This window comes from Calonectris borealis, chromosome 8 (genome assembly GCF_964195595.1).
Source record: "Calonectris borealis chromosome 8, bCalBor7.hap1.2, whole genome shotgun sequence".
NCBI classification, from domain to species: Eukaryota; Metazoa; Chordata; class Aves; order Procellariiformes; family Procellariidae; genus Calonectris; species Calonectris borealis.
The window spans coordinates 29,520,446-29,540,746 of NC_134319.1; the positions used below are offsets into that span (position 1 = coordinate 29,520,446).

The 20,301-nt window shown below is 52.9% G+C and overlaps 1 protein-coding gene across 5 annotated transcripts in view; it reads left to right on the top strand.

Moving 5' to 3' along the window:
* The window catches only part of PDE4DIP (phosphodiesterase 4D interacting protein), a 27,268-nt gene continuing 6,967 nt past the window's right edge, over nucleotides 1-20,301 (top strand). For all 5 annotated transcript variants that reach the window (XR_012674555.1, XM_075156649.1, XM_075156650.1 and 2 more), the window contains exons 1-21: nucleotides 1-1,323; nucleotides 4,915-5,025; nucleotides 6,716-6,835; nucleotides 7,089-7,181; nucleotides 7,295-7,510; nucleotides 8,057-8,215; nucleotides 8,572-8,685; nucleotides 8,911-9,048; nucleotides 9,363-9,542; nucleotides 9,810-10,004; nucleotides 10,924-11,067; nucleotides 12,127-12,205; nucleotides 12,749-12,837; nucleotides 13,044-13,160; nucleotides 13,710-13,847; nucleotides 14,182-14,294; nucleotides 15,065-15,192; nucleotides 19,226-19,317; nucleotides 19,437-19,597; nucleotides 19,698-20,013; nucleotides 20,094-20,244. Coding sequence is in view for 4 of the 5 variants with exons in the window: in XM_075156649.1 (XP_075012750.1) it covers nucleotides 175-1,323; nucleotides 4,915-5,025; nucleotides 6,716-6,835; nucleotides 7,089-7,181; nucleotides 7,295-7,510; nucleotides 8,057-8,215; nucleotides 8,572-8,685; nucleotides 8,911-9,048; nucleotides 9,363-9,542; nucleotides 9,810-10,004; nucleotides 10,924-11,067; nucleotides 12,127-12,205; nucleotides 12,749-12,837; nucleotides 13,044-13,160; nucleotides 13,710-13,847; nucleotides 14,182-14,294; nucleotides 15,065-15,192; nucleotides 19,226-19,317; nucleotides 19,437-19,597; nucleotides 19,698-20,013; nucleotides 20,094-20,244 (4,003 nt within the window). In the remaining variant the exon portion in view is untranslated. The remainder of the gene's footprint in view (nucleotides 1,324-4,914; nucleotides 5,026-6,715; nucleotides 6,836-7,088; nucleotides 7,182-7,294; nucleotides 7,511-8,056; nucleotides 8,216-8,571; nucleotides 8,686-8,910; nucleotides 9,049-9,362; nucleotides 9,543-9,809; nucleotides 10,005-10,923; nucleotides 11,068-12,126; nucleotides 12,206-12,748; nucleotides 12,838-13,043; nucleotides 13,161-13,709; nucleotides 13,848-14,181; nucleotides 14,295-15,064; nucleotides 15,193-19,225; nucleotides 19,318-19,436; nucleotides 19,598-19,697; nucleotides 20,014-20,093; nucleotides 20,245-20,301) is intronic.

Sequence of the window (20,301 nt, forward strand, 5' to 3'; positions counted from 1 at the left end):
AGTCCCAGCATGTCACCCTTCTAAAAAGGGGGGATTGGTGGGATGAGAAGTGCGGGTGGGCTCAGGGCTTGAGGGAGCTGTGCCCCAGGAGATGTGCTGAGTGAGCGGTAGAGGCCTCAGGAAGGTCTCCTGAGAACCCGCAGAAGTAGGTTTGGGTGCTGGTCAGGTGGGAGGATGAAGGAAACCTGCCGGATCTGCGCCCGGGAGCTGTGCGGCAACCAGCGGCGATGGATCTTCCACACGGCGGCCAAGCTGAACCTCCAGGTGCTGCTCTCCCACGTCCTGGGCAGGGAGCTGTGCCGGGATGGCAAATCCGAGTTCGCTTGCAGCAAGTGTGCCTTCATGCTGGACCGCATCTACAGGTTCGACACCGTCATCGCGCGCATCGAAGCCCTGTCCATCGAGCGCCTGCAGAAACTGCTGCTGGAGAAAGACCGCCTCAAGTTCTGCATAGCAAGCATGTACCGCAGGAACAACGAAGACTCTAGCACAGATGACAGACCTGGGGATGGGACTGTGGACCTTTCTAATCTGCCTGATGTACGGTATGCTGCCCTCCTTCAGGAGGACTTTGCTTATTCTGGGTATGAATATTGGACGGATCAAGAAGAGCACAGCTTGGAGCCACACAGTTGCCATGCTTCAGAGGGAGCGAGTAACCGCCCACGGCGCTGCCGTGGCTGTGCTGCGCTGCGGGTGGCCGATGCCGACTACGAAGCGATTTGCAAAGTGCCACGAAAGGTGGCCAGAAGCATCTCCTGCGGGCTGTCCAGCCGGTGGTCAGCCAGCATGGGCAACGAGGAGTCATCTGTGTGCGACGCAGCAGAGTCCGCCAGCGCCAGAGGGCCTGTGGATGGGGAAAACATGGAGGAAGGCACGCCTGTGTCCTCTGTTGAGTCCCTGGACACGACCGTGGAGGCAAGCCCTCCACAGCAGAAGGATGAAGATGCAGATAAGGGGGTGAAAGGGAATGGGAAATGTGATGATTTTTCAGATGACCGCATGACCCCAAACTCTTCGCTGAGCGGGAACAGGCTGGAGCTGGCCCTCAGCTTAATCAAGGCTTTGGACTACAAACCCCTTCAGAGCCCCCGAGGCAGCAGGCTACCTATTCCTGTCAAGTCCAGCTTGCCCCCTCCCAAGCTCAGCCGTGACTTGGCAGATGGCAGCGCTTCTGCTGGCTTAGTGTGTGCTGGTTCTGCCTTCCTGAACGCAGACAGAAAATCCTTTTCCAGAGCTCCTTTGGGTCTTCCCCTGGAGATTTCTGAACTGCAGGAGCTGTGGGACGACCTCTGTGAGGATTATATGCCGCTGCGGGTACAGGTAGAGGTCATTGTGCCGCTGTTCGATTGAGCAGCGTCCCTGCGGCCCGACACTGAGCCCACTAGGGATTCTTCTGTGCTGAGATAATACAGATAGCCATGTGTCGCTGAACCCAGGGCTAAGAATAGGCAGCTCGGTCCTTTTTAGGTGTGCTGCCTCTCTCCTCTGTCATTCTCCTGTCGTCTGTTTCCTCCTTGTGTTCTGGGAAATTAACCTTCCCCGCCGCCATCAGCTCTCCCTGCGAGTGCAGCCTGCTAGATGGGTCTAAGCTCTTCGCATGCTTTGTCATTTTTCTGCTGAGAAAACACCAGTTTCACTTTAGCTTTCTCTTTAAGAAGTCAGTGTGACTTTTACCCACGACCAAAGGCAGTGTTTTAAGCTTCTGGGCATGTGTTTTCCAGCAAATGTGTTTTCTTTGTGCCTGGGTAATGGTTCAGTGTCAGGAACGCCTGCCTCTGCAGATCAGGCCTCCAACCTGCCTAACATGCAGATCCGTGCAGGGATCTGTGGCGCGTGCCCTGAGGAAAAGGTGTTTCCCTTGCAGGTGGATTTGTACAAGACAATAACTTTAGGGTTGGTATTCTAGATAATTGGTTTATTTTCTGATCCTTTGAAAACATTCATCAATTAACGGCAGGTGTTGCTGGGAGGCGATGAAAGCTCCTGCTTTCACAGGACTTCCTGGTGCTGTTCTCTGCCTCGATGGTAGTCCTCGTGTAGCTCTGGATTGCCTCTGTTTTGCTGGCTTTAATGAAATCTTCATTAGTATGCAGTCAAAAAGCTGAACTTGTAACGCCTTTACCGCTTTCCTTAATGAATAGAAGGCCTCAGTCAGCTTCAATTCAGGAATATCCATGTCAGCCTAATTGCATTCCCATTAGCAGCCTTAGTGCTGTTTAATGCTCTAGATAGCCCGGGGGATTAGAAAAATGCTTGTTTATTACTATGGCAACTGTAGCTGTGCTGAATTACGCTTCCTATTCAGCCAGCACTGCTTGCTGTCCCATCTGCTCGGGCGTTTCCCAGAGCTGCGTGATTTTCGCATAAAAACCTGCTCAAGAGATGATGCTAGGGAGGAAGTGGAAAAAACTCATTTTCATCTGGTGCACAAAGGCAGCCTCCGACTGAAGATGTGAAGCAGAGCATTGCTGCTTCTATAGTCTGTGTTGCTTGCTACTAATTTTCACTGGGATATATTTACAGCATAAAAATAGGCTTTCTCTTAACAGAACGTGGTGCAATCAATGTGGCGCGTTTACGGCTTGGCTTTGTGTTATGCGTCGCCATCCTGCTCTTGGAACTGCTTTAGAGGAGTTTCTCCAGCCTCTGCCACCTGACCGTCCCTGCCAGGAATTCATCCTGCAGGATTTTTTACTGCCTGTTTCTTGCCGTGGCAGCAGCAATTGTGGTCTTTGGTGCAAGGTCTGGCAGAAGGGGGAAAGTGCTTAATCCTGTGGATGGCGTTAACAGCAAAAATGAGAAGTTTTGTGCAGCTAGTAAACTAAATGGTTCTTGTATAAATGATTTTTCTTTCTCTTTGTACGAGCAACACTCTTTCTAAAAGTCAGGTACTGCTGTCCAGCGATTCATATGCATAAATGCCTTTCTGGTAACGTGAAAGGAATATAAAGGATATATAGGACCACAATTCCCTTATTGCTTTTGGGAAACTGCAGTTCTCCTTTAAATTTACTGCTGTAAGCTATAATGACCGAGAGATCTGGTGTCAGGGCATGTGATCTCGTAAGTACTGTCTTCCTGGGCATTTTCTGGAACCAACAATTCTTCTTCTTCATCACCACAGCCCCGGAAAATGCCTCCAAACCCAGCCTTCGTCAGACATGCACTTGCAGCTGCCTGCAGTGCTGTGCTGGCAGCGAGGGAAGCGCTGCCCTACGGAGAGCCACTGTGCTGGGCAGATGCAAGCTTGGCAGGCTTAGATAATGCTGTGATTATTATTATTTTTAAAGAAGTGTTCTGTCTAGGTTAGTGTGTGCTGACATTGCTGGAGCTGTACTGAGGAGAGATTGTCAGTAAAATGCTGATGTAGGAAAAACTGCTGGGGAGCCGTGCTCCTCCTTGTATGAGGGAGGCAGCTTGGGCTTTGTGACTTTGGACTCTGGAGCTGGCTCTACCTTTCCCTTCCCTGCTCTTAACTCTTTGCAGGCTTTTTGCTTGCTTATTTTTCTTCGGAATGTGCAAATTGTGAGGAAAGGTGTGTTTTCCTTTTTTTTCTTTTTTTCTTCTTCTCTGTTTTCTTTTCATCAACCGTTTTCAAAATATCTGCTGTGTGAGAGATTCCAGCAGCTCTTCCTGTCTGATCTGAAGCCTTCTTGGCTGGGCAAGTTTGAAATTACTTGCTGTGACTGTTTAAGGTTTCACTAAAATCTTAAGAAAACATCAGGGTAAAGGGAAGCATGGCTTCTGTATGGAAGCTTCTGTATGTGAGAGGCAATGCACAGGCCCGGGGGAGCTCCCCTGCGCTGCCTGCCTTTCCCAGAGATGGTGTTTCTGTGGCTGCTGAAGATGAGGATTCAATCTGACAGGGCTAATCAGAGTCGACTGTTGTTCTCTCTGCGCTGGGCTGCCTTGAGCTGGTGCTCCTGTGTGCGCTCTGAAAAACTCTGCTGTGTTCTCATAGCCTCTGTGCTGCAACCCTGCACTTGCCAGGACTCCCACTTGAAACTTACACCAGTACAATTCATCCCGTATCGCTGGTAATATTCAGGAATACTTAACGAGTCCTGGAGTGGGGTGGGTGGGTGGTTTGAATGCTGCTCTCAGGAGTTGACAGCTCACTAGGTGGAAGGTAGCATAAAAGTAAGAAAGGGTGACAAGGGATTAGTGTGTGCTCAGCCAGCAGCGTCTGGCAGGCCACGTGTCAGAAAGCAGGCTGTTTCCATTCTCAATAAATGGGTATGTGTCATGAAAAAAAATCTCAGCTGTGGCATTGAATTTGCTACGGCTTGTGGAGGTGCAGGGAGCTGTGAAGGGTGCTGGAGCACGAGGAGCTGTGAAGGAGAGCCCAGAGAATCACAAGTGGAGGGGTTCAGAGCGGGGGGTGACTGCCAGGCCACGACAGGAGGGTAGCTGGTGGGAAGGACTGAAGATTGTGGGCTTGGTTAGGAAGTGGAAGCTTGGCAGAACGTGGGAAAGAGTTTGATTTCGTGCTGGCTTTGTTTTGAAGCCGCCAGCAGGGTACGAAGGAAGGAGAGAGGTTTCAGAGACATGGCTTGGGTGAGAGGAGCAGATCCATCAATCAGCCTGCAGACAGTGATTAGAGCCAGACAGGCTGCTGGGCTCACGGTATGGGAGTGAGGAGAGACAGGGAGCCCAACCAGAGCCTCGGGGCAGCAGGGAACTTCTGGCAGGTCAGGCAGAGAGCTGCCAGGTGCCAGCCTGCCACCCAGGTGAAGGGAGACATGGGCAGCATGATGTTTTGGAGGCAATTAGAAAAGCACAATGGGGCATGTTTAAGCCCATGCTGCAAGGTCTCTGAGGGCTGACAGCTGAATAGAAGAAGCCAGTGCAAGACTTGAACCATTTCTCTCTTCTCCTCCCCCCCCCCCCCCCCCCCCCCCGAATTTGCAGGATGAATGTCAGCAGCCGGCTCCAGGTAACCCTGCAGCAGGGGAGCACGTGTCCGATCTGTGTGTTGCAGAGCTGCAGGGCAAAATCCAGCAATTTGAAGCTGCCAACAAGGTATTTCTTCATGAACAGCAAATTCAGTGCCCAGTGAGTCTGATGTAGTTAGTATTGGAGGGTGCCTCCTAGCCTGGCCAGCGGCAGGCATCTCCGTCTCTGTTCCAGCAGGGGTGTGTGTGCTGACATATGATTCTCAGTGCTGTTGTCTGCCAGCTTGAGTTAAAAGCATTTACTTTTTCCTGCAGCTGTGCTGTGTAAATTTTCCATATTTATTTTTGCAAACCATTATTTTGGAAGAACTTCCCACTTGCCTGGTGAGCCCTCTGGGAGCTAGTGAAGGAGAGATGCACAGGGCTATTTCCCTGTCTCTTGGATTTGCATGGGCTGAGCCTGGTGCAGGAGGGGAGGGCACCTGCCTTTTGAGACAGCTGCCTTCCTTTTTGCAAGCAGTAAGGGAGATCAGCGCAGAGGGGATCCTGTTTTCATTTCGATTTAAAGGCTTTCTTAGGAAAGAAACATGCAGCTGAGTTGTCTTGTGGCAGATTAAATTCAACACGTGTTGTGAGAGGTTGATGTTCTTAGTTATGCTCTTGAACTCTAAGGTAAATTATACGCACTGGAAAAACAGAGGGATTAAATGAGAAAAAACATCGGGATGGGATCTTTATTTAAATCTGGGGACAGCTGTAAGCTGTTGGAGCTGCCTGGACCACAAAGGTTGACAGAGAAGTAAAGAGGCCCAAGGCCCAGTAAATGCAGTTGGAAGTGTTTAAATAGTTTAGGGGGAGTGTCTCGTAGAGAAGAGATAACATGACAGGTGTGTAAACTAGTAAGCATTGAGGGGAAATCATGTGGCAGCACCAGCTTCTTAAGAAATTGAGGCTTGAGTAAGTTCCGAGGAAGATGCATATAATCCAGGACTAAGAATGCCATCAGGCAGCATATTTAGAAATGCTAACAAGCAGTTGCTTAAATGCACAACGTGCGCTGCGTCATGAACATTATGGTGAAAGCAGAGAACTGTCCTAAAACTGTTTGAGATGATAGTCTCTTCAGGGTGAAAAAGTCTAAGGCAAAAGTTCCTCAGGTTGTAAACCAGCCACTGGCTAGACTTTGTTGTGCTGAAGCCAGAAGTTGAGGCTAAATAAGCCACTGATCTGATCAAATGTAGAATTACCTAGACAAGCAACTGCTGCAAGAGTGCCTGGGTGGACAAAGGAGACGGTAAGAGAAGGGGCTGGAAGATTGTAAAGGGGCAGTTGCAGTGCTCTGGAGAACCTCAGAAGTAAAGGAGATAGTTTTTAGAATGTGTAGCTTCTCCATGTTGTTTTTTTTTTTTTCTTCAGACCTCTTGGGGGGAGGGCGGGTTGGGGCTGAAGCCCTTTCCTCTTAAGGGAACAGAAACAAGTGATAGAAACCGGGAGGGCTGCTGGGCAGTCCAAGCAAGTATGTGGGAGGCAGTATGATGTGTGACCCCAAGCCTGGAACCTCCACCCTGCACATGGGGGCTGCATTGGAGGGACCAGAAGCACTGGAACAGTCCCGTGGAGGGACTGAAGGCTTTGTGTTTACTCACCAGTCTCCACCCAGCTCAAACAGTATTTACAGACTCTAGAGGGAGCCACATTGATCTTGATCTGGTGAACAGCTGGGCCGTATGGACTTGAGTAAGGAGTGGAGGGAGTCCTAAGGGTGTTTATGTAGAGCATTAGGCAGGATTGAAAAAAAAACATATTTCTATCTTCAGTTGTTACAGGAAAAGCTGAATGAATTGAATTTTGAATTAAAATCTGTCCAAGAAACATCACAGAGGCAAGATCGTACAATCCAGAGTCTGAATGAGGCCCTGAAGAGCAAAGAGAGTAAGGTAATAGTGGTAATAGTTTTGGGTGGACAGGGTGGTGCTCACCGAAAGAGGAAAGTGTGCTAGCCCTGTAGGCAGTGACTGAAAAGGAATGCTTAAACCATTGCTAGGCATCCTGGATCTCATTAAATTTTTCTTGCGAAGCTCTTACTTTTGTGCGATGCTGATACGTGTCATAATCCACGCTGGAGGCTTGGGTTGGGAGGGTTTGTGCTTGGTTTGCCAATGACTGGGCTTCCTATCCTTTGACTCATAGACAGAAGAGCTGTACCATATCATCGAAGGGCAGAATGAGACAATGGCCAAGCTGCGGGACATGTTACACAGAAGCCATCTGGGACAGTGGCAGGTATGTCTCTGACAAATGTCAAATACATCAGGTTTCGTTCTGCAGGGATCCTGATTTTTAAATCCCTCTCATGAAGTGAATCTTTGAGTTTCTCTGCTTCCCACTCTTGTTAGATGTCAGAGAGTCCACTCTCATCTCAGGAGCAGCAAATGTCACTGCTGGATCTTCAGAACACGCTTTTCTGCACCAAGCTGGAGGTGCAGAAACTGAAAAGAGCTCAGCGCCAGAAAGAGCATCAACTGGCTGAAGCCAGGAAAGCAACCCAGCTCCTAGAGACCATGGTGCATGAGGAAGAGCAGCAGAAAGAGGCAACCTGGAAACACAACCAGGTACGACAAGCACTTAGCCTGGAAGTCTCTGGGTTTACATGACTTAAGAAGCACTGAGTAGTCAGTACTCTGCTCTCATTATCATTTCTGCCTGCATCAGTCTGGGCACACTTGGCTAACCCCTTGTCACATGTGGCAGGGAGAATTCTCCAGCCTCCTTAGCTTCATATCTGAGGACTTAGAATCAGCAAAGACACTTGATAGTCGGTCTGTTGTCACTTGTGTGTCTTTGGCTGGTGCAAATGTCCCATCTCTTTTTGTGATGTTACAAAGTTAATGTCCACTGCTGCACAGGTTAGCTGTGATTGACTGTAAAGCTCTGCTTGTGGCCAGAGCAAGGGGTTTAGATGGATGGATACCCTGGGAAATGAAATAAATTCAAACTTCATCACCATGAAAGTGTGCTTTGAGATGCGAAAGCTGTAGTATTGCAGAGCATTTTTGGCTCTTCCCACAGCCCTTGTTGCTCTTGGCTTCCTCAGGTTGGCCTGCTGTTTACAGGTCTGTTGAGGATTGACTGCCAGGGTATGTACTTTTCCCTCGCAGGAGCTGCGTGCTGTGGTACAGCAGCTGCAGGCAGAGCTGCAGGACAAGGCGCAGCAGCTCCAGACTATGGAATGGGAGAAATGCCGTGAGCTGCAGGCCCAGGAGCAGAGAGTTCAGTGTTTGAGTCAGCGTCTGGCTCGCAAGGAACAGCTTCTGCAGGTGAGATGCAAAAAGATTCAAGTTGAGCATAACTAGCCCTGGCCCCTGCTCCTCCTTTGGTATTTGGCAATGCAAAACTCAGTCTGTAGCTTTCGCGCATGCCCTTCAAAGAAGGGAAGGAGAGAGATGCTTCTGGGGTCCCAAGATGAGGAAGAAGGCCCCGGTATCTGAGTACCTCAGCAATTGCCTGGCACTAGTCAACCAGCCCCAGGTGCTGGGACTCTACCACCCTTTAATGTCGGGGGTAGAGCAAGTGTAGGGTGGAGGTAGTTAGCCCTGATTCTCCTGTGCTGCTCTCTGGGGGGGTTCTGGACTGACAGTTGTACTAGGGGTGTGTGTGTGTGTGTGACCTCTAGGAATCGAGGGAGCTTCTGCAATGCCAGCAAGGCTTGGACAAGAGCCCTGCAGCCATGAATGTCATGTTGGAGAAACTGCAACAGCGAGTCAGCGATAGGGATGCTGCTCTGGAGGTGAGCACTCTCTGTTGGTGATGTCTCAGTTTTCCCTGGGGCTCAGCCTTTGGGCTACCATTAGCGGTGCAGCCCAAGGCTGACCCCAGGGGTGACCATGTCTTCCACATGCTCTTTGTGGCTCAGCCTTCCAGTGTCCTCTGGAAGGGAGAGCTGAGGTGCCCCACAAAGCGAGTGGTGGGCTACCTCTACCCCATTTTGAGTGATCACCCCCTCTCACCCTAGCGAGCAGTAGATGAGAAGTTCTGTGCTCTGGAGAAGAAGGAGCAAGAGCTGCAACAGCTCCATCTCTCAATAAGGGAGCGTGGAAGTGACCTTGAGAGGCTGCGCAACGTCCTATCCAGCAATGAAGCCACCATTCACGTGAGTGCTTGTTACCTGGGCATGCGGAGTCCAGCCTGGCTGTGGTGTGGTGCTAGACAAACCTTCCTGGGAATGCTCTGGTTCCTGCTGGGGAGAGCGGCTGCAGGGTGTTGGCCTTCCTCTGGCCCTGTGTGTGGGGCAAGTTCCTGGGTCACTCGTGTTTCTGGGCTTGGTATAGAGGTGAGTGTGGTGTCTGGAGAGGACTGGGGTGAATCTATGTGACTCTACTAGCAGGAGAGACTGGTGTTTCCAGTTCTGGTTAATTCAGGATAAAGTCTCTGTCCCTGGTTGAGGTGCTTTTGTTGTGGTCCCAGAGCCTGGAGAGCCTTCTGAAAGCCAAAACCCTGGAACTAGAGCAGGTGTCAGCAACGTGCCAAAACCTCTGCTGGCTCAAGGAGGAGATCGAGGCCAAATCCTGCAGCAGGCAGAAGGAGCAGGAGGGGATCATCCAGCAGCTGCAGACCTGCCTGCATGACAGGAACAAGGAAGTGGAGGTAAGGCCTTAGCTTGGCTTCCTCAGCCAGTTTTCAGGGAGAGTGGTCCCAAGCCAGAGCCTCCTGGCTGCCTGCCTCTGAGGAGGGCACTTGAGCCTGTGCCCAGTGCTGTGGAAGCTGGCTGCTTTTGGCACCTGTAAATACCTGTGCTTGCTGAGACACTGCGCTCTCAGCTACACCCAGGCTGAAGAGCTTTTCCTCCCTGAACAACTTGCAGTTTGATGGTAGCGATGTCTCTCCATCTCTCCCTTCCTCCTCCTTGTTCAGGAGCTTACAGCAACTCTGCTGTGCAAGCTGGGCCCAGGGCAGAGTGAGGTAGCAGAGGAGCTGTGCCTGCGTCTCCAGCACAAGGAGAAAATGCTGCAGGATCTCCTCAGTGACAGGAACCATCAGACCATGGAGCATGATGCTGAAATCCGGGAGCTGCTGCAGGCCGTGAGCACCAAGGAGCAGCAGAGCAGAGTGAGTTGTGTGCGGTGCTGCAGTGGGGAGGCTGGGGTGGATGGCTCTGCCTTGCATTAAGCAAATGGAAGCTGCTCTCTGGCTGCTGTTGGTGTAGCCTGGTGGAGCTGCTGAATGTTGAAGAACCACATGAGATGCCATGAGCCGTTTCTAGGTTGGTCTCAACGCATCAGGTGGGAGCAGTTATGAAGCAGCAGCTCTTGTAGCAGTGTTCAGGTGTCAGGTCCCTGTCATTAAGTGGACTGGGCCAGGTTTGTGTGTGTGGTGGGGAACATGTAGATCCTCCTAGATATCCGTCATGCTCCTGGGCTTGGGGCAGCAGAGGGGCCATGGGAGGGACGCTGCTTCATGTGGGTGTTACCAGACCAGAAACGAAGACTCTGAGCTGTTTCTTGTGTAGCGCAGAAGTCTGAGGAAGCTCTGCTCATTGCCTCTTAACTTACATGTTAGGCAAACTAGTGCATTTGTTTGCACTTTTAAGTGCCACTTAAAGAGCCACAGTTCCTACTGTGCCTACTCTTGGACACTGGATGTGGTTCAGTGTTAGCCAAGATGCGTTGCACTGAGTTTCCTTTCATAAAAGGGGGCCAAAAGGCCAACCACTGTCTCCCCCTCTTTGTCTGTCCTCTGTCTTTCTCCCCTCCTGAATGGGGTGTGAGAAACTGAGGAGCATGTTCCTCTGTAGGCGGAGAGGCTGAGCCTTGCTGCAGCTGTCTGGCAAGCAGAGATGGGAGGGCTGCAGTGGAGTTGCTGTGAGTGGCCAGGAGCAGTAGCTCCCAGACTGGTTTGCAGACCACTTCTAGTCTCAAGTGACAGATAAATGTTGAGATGGTTTCCCTTAGTTCGTAGGGAAGGTGAGGGACAGGGGTCCTACCCCTGATCACAGCCCTGCCTTTCCCTATTTTTCCTGCTCAATCAGACAGCTGCTGAGAAGATGGCGCACGCTTTGGCTGAAAGGAGCTGCGAGTTACAACTCCTACGCCAGCATGTGTTGGGGAAGGAGCCTGTCGCGACCCAGTCGGCTGGTGCCAGGCTGTTGAAGCAGGACAAACAGCCCATACGAGTAAGAACTGTGCACTGTGTTTCTCTGCCTGTGGCCTTGGGGCTCCAGAGAGAACTGATCGCAACAGGAGGAAATGGCACAGAGGAGAGCACCACAGAGAATGATAGAAATGAAAGTGAGATTAGGAAAGAGATTTCCTATAGGAGGAAGAGAAGAAACTGAGGAGCAGAAATGCTGCCTGGATGTTCTGATCTTGATTCCACCAGCCTTTGTAACTCAGTGTCTCCTTGCGTTTTGATCAGACAGTATTTGAGTCCTTAGGCCATGTGAGAGTATGAAAGAAATCCACCCTCTGACCTTCCAGCATTGACCCAGTCCTTCCTTGGACTGGGTTGCCTCGCTGTATTGTAATCCCCTCCCTGACATTGTCACATTCTGGAGGGGACAAGAGAGCTAATTTTAGGTCCCACTAATTCTTGGCAGAGCCTGCTGGCTGTTTGCTGTCTCTTCCACAATTGGAGTTGGTATTTTTAAAGCAGCTTTGCTAAAAACCCCTTTGAGGCTGAACAGAACTCCAAGGCTACATATGCCATGCTCCTACTTGAGCAGCTGTTAATGGTTTATTGGTGAGCTGACATGTTGAATGCTTTTAAGCAGCTGTAAACAGGTTGCTCATTTCTATTCCCAGGATCAAAGTGCGCTCTAGAGACTTCCACTAGGATGTGTATAAGGGCCAAGCTCTGTTTTTTTCCTTCCTGCATGGTCCCTCTGGGCCACATCCTTGGATGAAGATATAGGTCTTTGTAGAGTCTCAGTTGAAAGATGGATTTGCTGCAGTTGAGTGAAACCTGTTTAATCCCTACTATGAAGATGCTCACTGCCAGCAACCTCCCAGTGCCAAATAAAACAAGGCCAGAGCCCTGTTGCCACATGCATACAGCTTCTATGTTGGGTGCAATTCACTTGTGCCCGCTGCCTGGATAAATCCCCTTTATTGGTTTCTCACATTTCAGAGCATTTCAAAGCAGCCAGCAGCTCTGCTGCAATCCTGGAGCTCTGGGGAAGCTGAGTGCTAGGTTCCCCATAAAGGTGCAAACCTGCAGGCTTTTGTGCTTTCAGGAAATATTGCAAAGTGCTTGTGGAGGTACAGCCATTGCCGGACACCCACAGGGGGACAGTAGCTGCAGGACAGAGGGAGGTGAGTGTGGTGACAGCTTCTTTCAAGGTCCCCAAACATGACCATGTTTTTTTGCTGTGGGGGAAGCATGGTTACATGAAACTGTGAGAGAGTAAAGAGCTTTGAGCAAGAGTGAGTATTTTGAAATAAAGCTGTACCTCCCTTTTGGGTGATGGTTCAGGGATGTCTGGGGATGGGAGTATGGGAAAGAGGAGGACTGGTGTTGGGTTTGAGGTGAGGTGCTTCTACTGAAGAGCTGATGCTGTCCGGTGAAGGGTTTTTGACTTTATGGTTCAGGCTGGACTGAGACAAGTGCAACTGGCTTAGGTTTTGCCTTGGGGCCAGGACACCTGAACTCTGCAGGGGTGGGACGGCAGGCCTGGGATGTTGCTGTTGCCTTGGGCTGCTGCTTAGGGATCAAGCAGGGAAGAAGAGTGTTTACTAAGAGGCAATGTGGTGGGAGTGCAAGCACCATAGACCTGTCTTGCCAAAGAGGGATTCTGTCTGATCCTGGGGTTGGAGCTGACACACGGTAACCCTGCAGTAACCAAGCTGTCTTTGCAGTTACGATGTCAGCAGCAGAACTGGAGAAGGATCTTGTTAATGCGAAAGAGGAGCTGGAGCTAATGGCAAGGAAGGAAAGGGAAAGCAGGGTAAGTTTGTGATGGAGCCTGTGCTGATCTCCCTTGCTTACAGAGACCATTGGGCTGCCCCTCACTGGAGGTTTTGGACCCCCCTATTGTGAGGGTACCCCCAGTGAGAGAAATGGGGCAGCAGCTTGCAGTGGTGTTTTTAGCTTTCTGAAGTCTTGGGATTCTCTTTGGCTTTCTGAAGTCACAGACTTCTCTTCCCTCCCTAGCGGGAGCTCACTGCTCTCCAGTCTGTCGTGGCCACACAGGAGGAAGAGCTGCAGGTGCAGGCCTCGGATATAGAGTCCTTGACCAGGACCATCCAGATCAAAGAGGACCTCATCAAGGTGAGATAACGCGCTGTGCTGGGTTGGTTCCGCCTGGAGGGCTGCAGATGAGTGTCGTCTTTCCCCCCATCCTGTACCTCGTGCTCACTCACTCACACTGAACGGCAAGACATAGAAACCAAGCTGCAGGCTTTCTGTGAAAGCCATGAGTGGGTACCCTCTGCTAAGGGCCTCTTCATAGTCATGTGGCTGGCTATCCATGGATGGTATTGCTACTGGTTTGCCTACAGCCCTCTGTGTTACTTGGGCCAGAAAACAAAGGCCCCAAAACCCCAGAGTGGCATTATTTGGCTTTTTGCTCCTTGTGTACCAAACACTCTCTTTGAGAGTCCTTAAACAGAGTGCATTGTGTCCCTTCTCAGATCCTGCTCCAGGCTGTTGTCTGTGCCTAATACACCCTGGGTGCTTTGGCATTTCTTTCTTAGGAGACCTAGGTCTTTCCAAACACTGGAAACTTTTGGCAGTTGTGTTCCAGGGAGGATTATGAAGGTCCAGCTGTCCTTGTTACTGATCCCTTCTTCACTGAGCCCTCCTGCTCTTGGTTTTCAGGATCTGCAGATGCAGCTGGTGGATCCCGAAGAAATTCCAGCCGTAGAAAGGCTGACACAAGAAGTGCTGGTGCTTCGGGAGAAAGTGGCCATAGCAGAGTCACAAGGACAAGAGGCTACTGGAAACAGAAGGCAGCAGGTAGTGTGCCATGCGGGGCAAGCTTGGACACGTTTATATTTCTGCCGGTGCTGAGTTATGAGGCTTTCTTTTCAGCCTTTGGATACGTTGAGATGTGCTTGTTCTTGGAAGCTGGCTGTGTACAAGAGGGGGAATACAAAGGAGGAGAGGATTGGTTCCCTTTAGCACTTGTCTCAAGGGCAGAGTCTTTTGGGAGTCAAGGGTGACACTGATCAATTTGATCACTTGGACACAAGCAAGGGAGGAAGGGAAGCCCCTGTTTCTCTGGGGCAGCCAGATGCCTCCTTCGATTTCTGTCTCTAAGTGTTGCATCTTGTCTGTTCTCTCCAACCAGTTGTTACTGATGCTGGAAGGGCTGGTGGCTGAAAGGAATCGGTTAAATGAGGCTCTCCAGGCAGAGAGGCAGCTCTATGGCAGCCTGGTAAAGTTTCACACGCACCCAGACAGGTAAGCGAGGCTGCCTTGGCTCCATGCTGCCCTGCTCCGCTGCTGGGGCAAGTGTGTGTGGTCCAGAGAGGCAATCCCTGAAGCAGTGATCGTTCTGCAAGTCTGAGAGCCCTCAGTGGGAAAGAGGGAGTCTGGGCAAAGAATCAGGCAAATGTGGCTTTGGGAGTCCAGGTTTTAAGCTGCTGCTTCCCTTGAAGAGGCTGCAGTGGCCAGCTTTAAATGCTACGTAAACTGCCCCCATTGCCACCTCTTGTTCAGGCCCTGGGATTTCCATCTCTGTTCCCTAGCTTATCGCTTCCCAGCTCAGCTTCCCACCCACACTTGGCCACCTTTCAGAGGCTGCTGTCAAATTCCCAACCAACTGGTGTGTTGATAAAGATCTATCTAGGTGCTTATCCAGGCGGTTGTCCCGCAGCGCAGTATGGCCTGCGTTCGCTGTCCTCCACACTAATGCCCTGCCTTTCATGGGGGCTGCAGCCTCTGGGATATTTGAGCTACCTGATAGCAAGAGAGCACATAAGTGGAGTGCTTGGGTAAGTACTGAAGAACAGCTGTGACTAAGAGTCCCCTACCATGGGCTGGAGCCTTTTTTGGGGATGGCTGTGCTCTGGGGAGGTTTAGAGGTGAGACAAGAGGTGGCTGAGCTGCCTGGGGAGCACACAGAGTCTGTGCCTGGAGTAAGTGGCAGTCCCGGATGGAGGGGCCAATTTGGTGTGTGCTTGCTGCAGCCTGTCTAACCCTCTTCCTTTTTGTGCGGCATGTCCGCTTAGCGCTGCGAGAGACCACACTCTGCAGGTGGAGCTGGAGGGGGTCCAGGAGCTCCGGGGACAGCTGGAAGAAGCTCTTGGAAGAAGCTTGGAGCGTTTGAGCAGGCTGGAGACGCAGGGCACCATAGGAGGTGGGGAACAGGAGCGTGTGAGAGTCCTACCCCAGCATGCCTTCTGAGCACTGGCGCTCGCCCGCCTGCCATGGAAACGGTTCACTAACTGAGCGAGCCTGTCTCACTGACTCTGGGAGGGTTGCTTTGGTACTTGGTAATGGTACAATAGAAGTGGCGCAGGGCTTTTTTGTTTTATTTTTTAGCTGCTTTGGAAACGGCGATCAGTGCAATCCAGCTGTGTCTCATGTATGTTCCTGTCTGACCCACCCTGGTGGTCACTGATGTATTTGCACATTCAAATCATTCCATTTTAGTTGATTTCCCTCCATTTCCCTTCTCCTCCCACCCCCACGGGCCAAATAAAGATTCCCTTTCTCTGAAGGAAACACCAAATGTTCTCTATCATCTCCCAAGTGCATGAGTGTGAGTTTTTGTATTCCCTCACCATTTTTCTTACCCAGTGACATCCCCCTCTTGGGTTGATGGTGGCTGGCCCAAAAGGAGAAGGTGTATATGGAAAAGTGGGCTTCAGAGCCAGAGAATTTGAGAAGGGCTGTGAGACCTGGTGGTGCTTGCCTGGGGCTCTTACACAAGTTTGAGCGTAGAACCAACGATTCATTTTATGCTTAAACCAAATCCTACTCCAGTATTGATGACTTTACTGACTTTTCTTTTTTTTTTCCCCCTAACTGTAAGTTGTCTCAGTCTGGCTTGTGAGAGCCTTCAAGCGAGAGCTTCCTCCTCTTTTTGACAGATGGTTTGGGGTGACTGAGACCTGTCCCTGCTCCCAGGGTTTGGGCTGGGTCTGCTCCCTCACTTGCATGCACACATCTCACAGGCTCCACGCACCTTCTGCTTTGCTGGGGACAGTCCCACTTGGCACCACTGCATACCTTTTCTAGGGCATTTTTCACCTCCTCTGGGAGTGTTTGGTCTGGCGTGAGAGCTGAAAAACAGTAGCAACAGCTTTCTGATGACCGGCGCTTCCCATGTCTATGGATCAACCGTCTCGTACTTGATTACTTCCCAAGGTGGCAGGAGCAAATTTTGTCCCTCTGAGCATCTGTTTCTGCTTGCTGGGGAAGCTGAACTAGGACCGGGTGGAGCAGAAGAGTTCCGACTCGCTGGGCTGTGCCACCTGGACCTGTGACTGCTCTGCTGCACATCTCCTTGTGACTGTTTCACATGGCACCACCTATCCCATGCCTTGCACCCATGCTGAGGTCTTGTTTTCCCTGCCTCGGACAGGGATAGGAGGTAGCACAGCTCTCCCTTCACACGCAGCAGGTCAGCACTACTCCTCTGGGTCCGTACCTAGCTGTGTGGCGAGTTCAGCAGTTCTCATGAAGGGACACAGCTGGAGGCTGCTGGACAGCTCTGGCACTTGGTTAGCTTTTCCTTTCTTGTGTTTCATCTCATTCCCTTCCTCTCACTTCTCTGTGTAGCACCATCTTCTCTTTCTCCTCCTGCCTCTCACTTTGTAAGAGCCTTTGTGTCCCTGTCCTTATCTTTCCACCTTCCCTCCTCCATCCTGGCTCTGATGCCTGGCTGGCTCCCTGGTCCCTCAGGTACCATGGAGCCCAGGACCCAGCACAGACTCATTGGCATGGCATGAGGGAAGTCTTGGCTGGTGTTCCCGCAGCTCCCATCTCTTCTTGTGTGTTTTGCTGCAGATCTGTCCCTGGCCTCTGCCAGCATCACTGCTGTAAGGTGCCCCATAGGGGAGCATTATCCTAGGCTGAGGTGTCCCAACTTTTCTGCTCTGTTCTTTAGGGCCTCCTTTCATCCCTGATATCCCTGGCTGTGCATTCCTCTGCCCCGCAGGAGGACCAGCCTGAGCATCCCATGCCTGAGAGCACCCTCTGTCAAACCGTGCAGTGCTTTGTGCTGTCTCATAGCTCTTTGTGGAGGTCTCTCCTTCTTCCCTCAATTTCCCAGGGACCTTACTTCCCTTCCCTTGTTCCCAGCAGTGTGAAGACTTCCAGCGCAGCCAATGTACCTGGGTGTCCTGTGCCTGTGGGCCATGTGCAATTTTCAAGCCATGCAACTAATTCTCTTTGCCTTCAGGCTAGGTGTGAAAGGCAGAGGAGTCTGTGAAAAATAGTGCTGGGGTTGCATCTCTTGTCTCCTTTGCTGGTAATACAGAGAGAGCTGAGCAGCCTCTGTCCCTTTGAATTTGCACCTGCTGCAATGGAGGGTTCAAGCACTTGGTGAACAGCAGCCTGGGCACAGTCTGCCCTATGGGCACGCTTCTCTGCTCCCCCAGCACCACCTTCCTTTTCTTCCCCCCCCTTTTTTTTTTTCTTTTTTTCCTTGAGATTTGCGCTCCCTTTTTCTGCCCCAGTCCTGGAGTGCTGGGAGCTGTGCGGGGCTGTGGGCGAGGGTGAGAAATGGGGTGCTGTGTCCTGGCACAAGAAGTGGTTCTCCCATGTTCCCAGAGCAGCTGTGTTGGCTGTGAGCCACCCTGCCCACCCAGCTCAAGACCCCTGTGCACGTGGCCTTCAGCCCCCCAGCAAAGCCTGCAGCTGAGGGTCTACATCCCCTCACATTTTGGGGCCTTGCAGCCATCAAGATGTAGCCCTAGATAGTTTGTCGCTTGGCAGGCTGTGTCCCTGGGGGCTCACAGGGCTGTGCTCTGGCTATGCTGAATGCCACCCATGGGAGCTGCTTCTTCACTGGGGTGCTGCTGCCACTTCCAGCTGCCTCTAAGTGTTTTGCTCCCGGAACAGCGCTTCTCTGTGATGGCTGGGGGCCATCCAGCTGCTTCGGTGAACAGGCTCCACCACGCAGGGTCATGTCTGCCCAGGCTGGGCAGTGAGGTGCCCCTGATTTTTGCAACCTCCTGGCAGTTGCTTGTCACGAGTGGGTCTCCTGAGCGTGCCACCATCTATGTGCACATGGTGCTATGCAACCGCCTGCCCTGCTGCAAGGCATGCTCCTGGCTGAGCCTCAGCTCTCCCTCCCAGGAGCTGTATGCTTCCCTGCTGGCTTCTCCTTCACCAGTGATGTTTGGCCTCTCCTCCTGCCAGGATCTCTCTGCACTTCCCCACTCCATGCTGAGCCTTTCCTGGGAGCTCCAGACCTGATGGTGCTGGGTTTGGCCATGGGCAAAGCAGCTGCATCTCCTGCGGGGCACAGGCAGCTGTGAAACCTGGCCCTGCACAGCTCCAGGGGCTGGTCTTGGGCCCTGTCTGAGCTCCCTTCTGCCTGGGGAGAAGAGGGACTGGGGGTACACCCATGTCCCAGCCCAGGCAGTCTGAGCCTAAGCAGAGCAGGCAGGGCCCTGCAGCTGGGTGGGAGGAAGGCTGCCTAGACAAGGGGTGCAAGCCCTCGCCCCGGGCTGTGCACCAAGGGGCCAGGAGCAGAGCTCTGTGCAAGCAGAAAAGCATGCCTCCAACTCAGCTCTGTGGGGCGGGGTGGACCCTGTGGTATGGGACACAAGTGTCCCTTTAGCTCTGCTGCAGCTCTGCAAGGCCAGCACAGGGCTTGCAAAGAGCCCAGTGCCACGCACGGCAGCAGGGCTTGGGCAGCATGGGCAGGGTGGCTGTTGGTGCCTTCCCTGAGCTGGCGATCGTGTGGGGTGCACCCACGCACTCCTGCCAGGTTGGGACAGCACCAGCGAGGCTCCCTGCCTGAGCACGTGCTGCTGCTGGCTGTGGCTTCCGAAGTGGCTGCAGGGTGGGTGGCATGCATGCATGTGTGTTGGGGCAGCAAGCACAAGGTGGTGTGAAGACAGAGATGTGGATGGGGCAGGTGCAGTTGCTGGGGTGCCATCCCCTGGGCTGCAGGCAGCTGGGACTGTCCCCTCCCTCGGTGCCGGGCCAGCACAGGGTGATGGGTTGGAGCTCCAGCATGCAGAGAGGGGGTGGCAGGGTACAGGGACAGCAGGGAGACCTCAGTCCTGCTGGGAATGCGCCAGCACCAGGTATGTATGGGCACCTGCCCCGGGGCTGCCCACAGTGGCCACAGGCATCACCAGGGGGGAGGGGACAGAGGCAGGGCTGCCATTGCCACCGCTTTGAGTGCCTTGTTGTGCTGTACTGTCCCCTAGGTCAGGCCACAGGCATAGATGCTGATGATGCCAGCACCAACTTCACTGACGGCATCAAGGAGGAGGCAGCCCACGGCGTGGCAATTCAGCACGTGAGTCAGGGCAGTGTGGCAGCAGGAACAGGGGAGGCAGAGTTGGGCACTGCGCCACTGCTGGACTGTGTCCTAGCCTTTGGAAATGTCCCTGTCACCCTCTCTCTTTGCCCCTCTAGAGCAGTCCCCGGGCCCCTAAGGAAAGCAGGGGCACTGAGAGAGCCCTGACGGGGAGCATGGCACCCGCCATGCCGGAGCGGGAGCTGCGGGCAGAAGAGGAGCTGCGGGAGCTGAAGGCACAGCTGGAGGAAGCCGGCTTCTCCTCTGTCTCCCACATCAGGCAAGAGCCCTGGGACGTGGGAGCCGGTGGGTGGCAGCAGCTCGAGGGGGCTCCTCATGTCTCGGCCCTGCCTGCCCTTCATAGTGCTGTGCGCCCCTAGGAAGGCGATGCTGAGCCTGTGCCTGGAGAACGCGGAGCTGAAGGAGCGGATGGGCGAAGCCACGTTGCTGCTGGAGAGTGGGGAGCAGGAGGAGGCTGGGCTGGGCACCCCCCTGGCCCCCGAGCCCCGCAGGCTGCAGCGGAAGAGCCGCAGCACCCTCGGGGACTGCCCGGCTGGTGGCAGCAGCGATGGCCAGGGGGTCCCGGCAGAGAGGGGAGCTGTGCCCGCCAAACGCCCAGCGCTGGAGGCACAATCCCAGGATGACGTACCCAAGAGACCCTGCCCTGGCACCCTGGGTGGAGGAGACGGGAGCCATGTAAGTGCCGTGGGCACAGGGGACCGGGATGGGGATGGTGACGGAGGTGGGGAGCTCACCACCCGTCTGCCCGCTGGCAGGCAGAGGGCTGGCCAGGGCTGGGTGCGGAGCTGCGCTCCCAGGTGGCGCAGGGCCAAAGGCAGTGCCAGGAGCTGCAGGACAAGCTCGCCGCCTCAGAGGCCAGGGTGCGGGCACAAGCTGAGCAGCTGGAGAAGTATCACGTCCTGCTCCGTGAGTTAAACCCTGGGCGGGATGGGGGTTTGTGCCAAGCCTGGTGTGCCCTGTGGG